Here is a 7,638-nt window from a genome sequence, read left to right as displayed (position 1 = left end):
TGTGTGTGTGTGTGTGTGTGTGTGAAAACTACAGTAGCATTATGTAAACAAACTGGCATTTAAAGAGTTAAAATCCTTAAAACGTATTAATATTTGGTAGTTATGATCGAGTGGAAAATATTAATATATAATATTATTATGGCAGTTTTTTGACGTGTGCATTTTTGTCCTCTAAGTAACTTTTTTAAATTGACGCACAAGGGTTAAACTACATTTTTAATTGCCACCTCGGTTAACCTTATCTGTCAATGATCCAAATAACATTTCAAAGGATCAAGTTATTACCATCACAGTACTTTTTGTAAGCGAATACAGATATTTAATAAACCACCTCACAGACCACACATCTTTGATAATTTAGCCTACACGTTTTGGTACATTTCTGAGAAGAAAAGTTTTAGAATTATGATCAGGCACTCGCGAGACACAACGGGACCTTGGAGTTGCACAAATCTACGCAATCACCAAAAATAAAGCAATGGCGGCGGTGTACATGCGAGATCAAGATTGACTTTTAAGAATGGCAGGTCTGAATATTGTTCTTTGTGCCTTTTCGTGTTTTCAAGCTCGTTCATTTAATATTTAAACACTCGTATATTTCCAAATTTCTGATTAGACGGTTTATTTCGCTGTTAACAAGTAGCCACATGCTAACGCATGCTAGATATCCGGTTAGCCATCAAGCTAACATTACTGTGTTTTTCATTCTTCTACTTTTTTGAGGGGGAAATTAAAAACACACAACCTGGAATATTGATCATATTCACAATGCACTATTACATCACACTGAATATCAAATGTGTACATCTTAAGTAGTTTATTTGTGTGAACGGTATTGCCACAAATAATGTGAAGCTTTTGTTATTCTCCTAACATGTGTCAATTTATCATGTTTATTAGATCGCTATATGTTTGAGTTTAAAAAATAAATAAAATAATTACACTTGGCAAACATTTATAATGCTTAGTTCACATATGAGCTGGTAATGTTAGTTTATAAAACATTTAACACTGCTTTGAGTGTTTAACTTATTTAATCATTTTGCGTCAATTTAAAAAAGGTACTCAGAGGTCCTTAAGAGGACAAAAAAAATGTCTTCGTCAAAAAACTGGCATTATAATATTGTATTTTCATATTATTTTCCACTTTAAATTGTTAGATTAGATTGTTTAACTAACATCAATCCTGATCATATCTACCAAATATTAATTTTCAGGATTTTAACCCTTTAAATGTCAGTTTGTTTGCATAATGCAAATGTTGTTTTTTACACACACAAATTTCTCAATACACACATACTTTTCCTTTAATTTTAGCTGCATCTTTTATTCAATTGGCCTGCAGTGCACTATAAAACAGAAAATAGGAAAAAAGCATGTATTTGCTCCATAGGCAAAAAATGGTGCCAGGGCTCGGGGATGAAAGCATACTATCGTAGAATACAATATTTTATGCTTTAATGGCACTGAGATCAAATATTGCAGTTTTAATGGGTTTCAATGGGGACATTTTAGTCCTTAAGTTCCTGAGTGTAACTATTTTTGTGTACACTACAAAATAGTTTATTATAGATGTATTATAGGAACTGAGGTTGAAATATCAAAATTCCCCCAAAAACACACACCTTTGGCAAAAATGTATGCATTGTTATTAACAGCCAAAATTATGAAAAAGACAAAAATGTCCCCAAGGTCGCACAAGGGTTAACTAGTCCAACATGTATTTACATAGATGGAAGTTACACTGGCTGTCGTATTAGCTCCATGTCTCGTCATCTAGAACTCAAGGCCACAAACTAAAAATGGCTTTATGTTGCACAATTTCCCAAAATACAGTGTTGCTTTTTTTAAATACACACCTCGATGCCTTCTATGGTTTTGACTATGAGTATAGCCTTTGACTTTCTTTGAATGTGAGAGCTTGAATTTCTTTGCCTATAAATGATCTATCTGTATGTATTCATTTGTTTTCTTTCCTTTTCCAAAGGCCTCGCCCGGTATTTGGATATCAAATCTAATCCCTTGCAGATACACAAGGGATTTGTCAGTGTGTAGTGTCACGTCGGATATCTGAGTTCATTCTAGGCCACCCCACACCTCAGACGCAATGTACTGCCTCCAGTGGTTACTCCCGGTTCTCTTGATCCCTAAACCGTTGAATCCGGCCCTGTGGTTCAGCCACTCCATGTTCATGGGCTTCTACCTGATCAGCTTCCTGTTGGAGAGGAAGCCATGTACCATTTGTGCCTTAGTCTTCCTGGCGGCGCTGTTTCTCATCTGCTACAGCTGCTGGGGAAACTGCTTTCTGTATCACTGCCACGACTCTCCACTGCCAGCCTCAGCACACGACCCCAACATTGTGGGCACCTAGAAGTCCAATGGCACTTATACACAGACCCTGGGTAATCTCAATCCGGACTGTGAATCCAAAACCCACCATAAATGCTGGGACGTTTCAGTTCTTTGTACCTACGCTGTAACCCATAATGAACTGCCCTTGTTCCCTGACTCGGATCTGTTCCCCATGGCACATGGGCATCTTGCCTTTGGTTAAGGAGTCTTGACGCTTGCATGGGTTACCTCTAGGGTTCCTTTCTCATTGTGTTCGGTGCACACTCTTTTAATTTCTGGATGCTGAATTTTTTCTGAAGGGTAGATGATAATGTGTGCGCGTGTCAGAGTTTGTATATTGTGATTTTTGGGTTTTTGTTCGTGTGTCAATAATCAGTATTAATACAAGTGTTAAGAGGATAGAGGTGAATTAAAGTTGAGCTAAAGGTGTGGAGTGCATCATAGTCCCTGATGGCCTCTTGTTTCTGCACTGCTGAATTAGCTCAAATGCTGTCACAACTTTTAATTAAAGTTTCTAATGATCTAAGCAATCAATGTGGTTGAATCATTAATCCACATTTAGATCCAAATATGTGCTTATTTTTTTTGCATTCAATGTCAAGATTTTAGAACTGAATATTTTAGGTGCTGAAAGGAATATCATTTTTTTTTCAAGTTTACTTAAAGGGATAGTTCACCCAAAAATGAAAATTCATCATTTACTAACGCTCATGCCATCCCAGATGTGAATGAATTTCTTTCTTCTGCAAAACACAAGTGAAGATTTTTAGAAGAATATCTCAGCTCTGAAGGTTCATACAATGCAAGTGAGTGGGTACCAACATTTTAAAGCTAAAAAAAAAAAGCACATAAATGCAGCATAAAAGTAATACATAAGACTCCAGTGGTTAAATCCATATCTTCAGAAGTGATATGATAGGTGTGGCTAAGAAACAGATAAAAATGTAAGTACTTTTTTTACTAAAAAATTTCCTTCCTGCCCAGTAGGTGGTGTGAAAAATGTGAATCACCAAAAACAAAAGAAAGTGGAGATTTATAGTAAAAGAAAGGGCTTAATATTGATCTGTTTATCACCTGTACCTATCATATTGCTTCTGAAGGTATAGATTTAACAACTGGAGTTCACTTACATTTTATGAACCTACAGAGCTGAGATATTCTTCAAAAAATATTTGTGTTTGCAGAAGCAAGTAAGTCACAAATCTGGGATGGTATTAGAGAGTAAATGATGAGATTTTTCATTTTTGTGTGAACTATCCCTTTAATAGTCCTGAAAAATACAAACAGTTCATGTAGTCTCTCAATATGAGCTCATTCATACTGCTTGTTTTTTTAATGGTTTTAGATTCATTATAACATGTCAAAATTTGGGACATTGCTGAAAATTTCATGTGAACTACCCATAAATCTATTTAAAGTTGCATTTGTGAGAAAAGACCATTTCAGACATTCAAACCTGTTGTCTGTGTCATTAAGTCGAATTTTTCAGCATGGCTGTAATTTCATAAATTATTGTAATATTCTTTATTAGGAAGTCTAAAACCATTGGCTGTTTTATTAATGATTAAAGAGATGATTAAATTTGCTGATATAGTTTAGCATTCCCTCGCAATACCTTTGTCCATCCCTAATGAAAATTAACCATGGTTTTACTACAGTAACCCTAGTTCAATTATGGTATTTTAATTGGAACCGTAAAAACAAACTTTACAATAACTATACTATATTCGTAGTGAAACCATATTACTAGCAGGAAAAACAAAACAAAGCACACGGTTAGACCATATACAGTTTAACTACACCATGTAGTAAAAAGAAATGCCCTGATGAAAATGAACCATGTTTTCACTATAGTAAACCTATAGAAACCATATAACCATAGTACCTATGGAAGTATGCTTGACTTTTGTTTTCCTGTATTACCACAAATATCATGGATAAAATATGTTTCATGTAGTAAAACCATATTTCATTTTCATAAGGGACGAAGGTACAGATGACAGGGCTGGATTTTATTTTCTGAAATTGTTTCCATTCCCTCACATAAATGTACTATGTTTTTACTGCAGTAACCATATTTTAACCTTGATATTCATAGTACATCCATAGTAATAACACAGGAAAATGAAAACTTTCAATCATAATTTTTTGTTTATGGTTTTACTACAAATACTATGGTAAAACCATAGCAACCACAATATTAGCCATGGTTAATCCATAGTTAAACCATGGTTTAGATATATATAAATAAATAGATACAGTGTACTGTACAAAAACCATGGTTTCTGCCAAAAACATTGTTACCGTTCATGGTTATTACTATAGTAAAACAATGTTTCCACACAAAGAAAAACAAACAAAAAACATGGAACTATCATGGTTGCATATAGTAAAGCCATGGTTTGACCCCAGTTACCATAATTTAACTATGTTATTTGTATAGTAAAACCATAACCACAAAATTATGATTTTTATTCCCATAGTTTTCATTTTCCTGTATTATCACTATGGTTTCACAACAAACGTGTGTTTGATTCACATACTTGTTAGATGCACAAAAACAGAACATGAATTGGACTCCTTGGAAATGTAAAAGGAAATATTATGCAAATTGATCAAAATGGTAGGATATAGAGGTTTATAGTCATGACCGATTAATTTTTTGGACCTCGCATAGGTTGAAATTATAACTAAACAGCCATCAAAACAGATTAGTTGTTGCTTTAATTAATGAGCAACTCTAAGAGCTGATATTTACATGTATTGTTAATACATTTTATGCTATATATCATACATATATAATATAGAACAGTTTATTCATAAATATTTCACTTCAGTTAAAATAACACAAAATGTAAATAATTCTTAAAATGCATATTAAATACCAGGTAATATACGTACAAGCACACATATGGAATGTGTTTAATCAAAACCAGCCTGAGCACCATCCAATCAGATAAAGTCAAATGAGTTTCTGGTGTTTCTATAAGATTGTGATTTCTGTTTCCAAGTTCTTATAGACCTCCTCTTGTAGCTCATAGATCTGGTCCATACGCTGAAATGCCATATGGCCTTTCTTACCTAACAATGGAACAAAAACAACAGAAAAATGACTGAAAATGTTTGCATTGTATTTAGGACAGGGATGAGTTAGTTTTCAATTTTAAATATATGCCAACAAAAACAACAGTAGCACTTAAGCCACATATTAAAAATTGCATTAGAGAACAAAATCTCAAACCAAGTGGCATTTCATTTAATCCTTTCTTGTTCTTTTTTTAACACTGATTTAAATGAATTAAATAAGTTTTCAGCTTAAAACTTCATGACATCCTCCACAGAGGTGATCTGAACCTGACAATGCAATTTTTTATTAATGTATTTATACACAAAGCTACAAAAAAAAGTCTCCACACTGTGTCAAATTGACCCTGTTTATGTTCACTTTCAAAAGCTTGTAATAAAGGCCCTGTTTGCTCCAACTCTATTCCACTAGATGACAGCAAACACAAAAAAAATAAAAAATTCTTCTATCACAACATACAGATCTGAAAACCAGGGGGTGCCCCAACATGGTTTGTGACTCTGCCCGTTTTTTGGAAGCCCCACCCTTTTCCCATGTTTTGTACAATACCTCGGCCTATGAATGGACTATAAATGAGATCTTGGTGTCATTAGAAAGCTCAGAACCTCAGGTTTGCAATGAGGTTTAACATTTTATCATCAATATTAAGTATCATCAAACATTGATTTGTTTATAATACTTGTTTTTGCTGAACTTTATTTTTGTGTTTGCATTGGTGTCTGTGGTCAATGAGAGTTTGTGCGAGTCTGTGTTTATGTACTTAATGTGTTGTGTGTGTGCATGCGCAAAATGCAGGGGGCGGGTCACCAAACTAGATCGTGCATCCTTAAAGCCCAGGGCACCCCCGGGCAGTGAAGGGCCCCCTGGTAGTCAAGGGCCCCTGGCACTGGCCCCATTGGCCCGGTCAGTAATCCATCCCTGTCTATGGGTGGAGTTGGGGCTCCCCTGCCTCTCAGATTTGTATATTGTGATATAGTGCCTAGTGTTAGCTGGCACCTAGACGAACGATATAAAATCAAAGGTAGAGAGAGCAAACAGAGCCTTTATTACAAGCTTTTGAAATTGAACATTAAAAAGGATCAATTTGACCCTCTAGGTTCAAAGTAGGGACTTGATCGTAAAGACCACGGAAGGGTTAAAGCATGATAGCACAAGCACACTTTCCAAACAACATTTCACAAAAGAAGTATGTTAGGTTTTTTTAAATAATCCAATGACATTCAGACATTTTTATTGTAGCTTAAGTGTCCAAATACTGTAAGTTGAGCTATCTGCATTAGCTAATTTAAAAGGACTCTATATGTAAAGTTGTCTTAAAGATACAGTGAAATTGTAGGAACAGCTTAATTGTCAGTTACCAAAGGACAGTATGGTCTCCCGTGCGGCGTTCCTCAGGTCTTCATCTGATGAACGCCACAGCTCGGCCACCTGCTCTGCACTCTCTGAGGCCTGAGAAATGCACATCACAAACCACTTCATCTAAAGCAGTTATATCAGGAGACAAATGCCCTGCTTTTGGGGCAAGTTGTCACAAAAGATCAATGTGTGTTCAATGAACTGTATCTTTATATCTGGGCAAGAACGGTGAAAATGTTCATAAGGTTTTTTGTAGCCAAGACTTTGAGGTATGTGGCCAGTCAAAAATTGACTTTTAAAAGTAAACCTACAATAAAAATGTTCACTGGAGTAAAACAAATTTGACAACTAGCGGTTGTAGCAGTGTTCCCTGTACTTATAATCAATTCAATACTGAAAAGTATGACATAGTTCAAAATAATAGAAAACTGATTACTTTACCCAAATCAAATGATATCAACAAGAATGATATCTCAAATTGTGCCGCTTATTGAGGAGAGGTGTGTTTTTACATTTCTAAACGTTCATCACAGATGTTCCAATGGTGGAAAATAAAACGGGTGTAAAAACCCCATAGACTTGCACTGAAAGAGAGACCTGAGCCATATTTAGAGACCAGAATATCATAGAGGATTGGAGGTGAGCTCATTTTACAGTGTATAAAACTTACCTTCAGACATTTGAGAGCCAAACAGGCTTCATGTTGCACTTGTGTTTTGCTGTTTTTCAACAGATCTGTGTAGTGAACCACTGCCTATAAAACATACACATGACTAGATCACACAGAAAGCTCAGCCATGGCCATCTAGCGCACGTCTACATAGGAAAAACATTGGAAAACGGAT

General features: G+C 35.3%; 2 protein-coding genes across 2 annotated transcripts in view; one reads left to right on the top strand and one right to left on the bottom strand.

Annotated features, from left to right (window-relative positions):
- Positions 1-446: 446 nt before the first annotated feature.
- On the top strand, positions 447-2,955 carry LOC127646549 (bladder cancer-associated protein-like). Its single transcript, XM_052130303.1, has 2 exons — positions 447-527; positions 1,988-2,955. Exon 2 carries the CDS (start codon positions 2,108-2,110, stop codon positions 2,369-2,371), a length of 264 nt encoding a protein of 87 aa, XP_051986263.1. The 5' UTR covers positions 447-527; positions 1,988-2,107; the 3' UTR covers positions 2,372-2,955.
- A 1,767-nt stretch (positions 2,956-4,722) lies between these two features.
- LOC127646537 (RIPOR family member 3-like) overlaps positions 4,723-7,638 on the bottom strand; it is a 63,794-nt gene continuing 60,878 nt past the window's right edge. The window contains exons 21-23 of the mRNA XM_052130290.1: positions 7,464-7,547; positions 6,796-6,886; positions 4,723-5,433 (exon numbers count right to left, since the gene is read on the bottom strand). Coding sequence (XP_051986250.1) covers positions 5,336-5,433; positions 6,796-6,886; positions 7,464-7,547 — 273 coding nt within the window. The 3' untranslated portion in view covers positions 4,723-5,335. The remainder of the gene's footprint in view (positions 5,434-6,795; positions 6,887-7,463; positions 7,548-7,638) is intronic.

This window comes from Xyrauchen texanus, chromosome 7, assembly GCF_025860055.1.
Source record: "Xyrauchen texanus isolate HMW12.3.18 chromosome 7, RBS_HiC_50CHRs, whole genome shotgun sequence".
Lineage (NCBI taxonomy): Eukaryota > Metazoa > Chordata > Actinopteri > Cypriniformes > Catostomidae > Xyrauchen > Xyrauchen texanus.
This window is presented reverse-complemented; position numbering and strand designations above follow the sequence as displayed.

Coding starts and splice junctions, on each gene's coding strand:
- LOC127646549 (XM_052130303.1), top strand. CDS start 2,108: ATGTACTGCCTCCAGTGGTTACTCCCGGTTCTCTTGATCCCTAAACCG.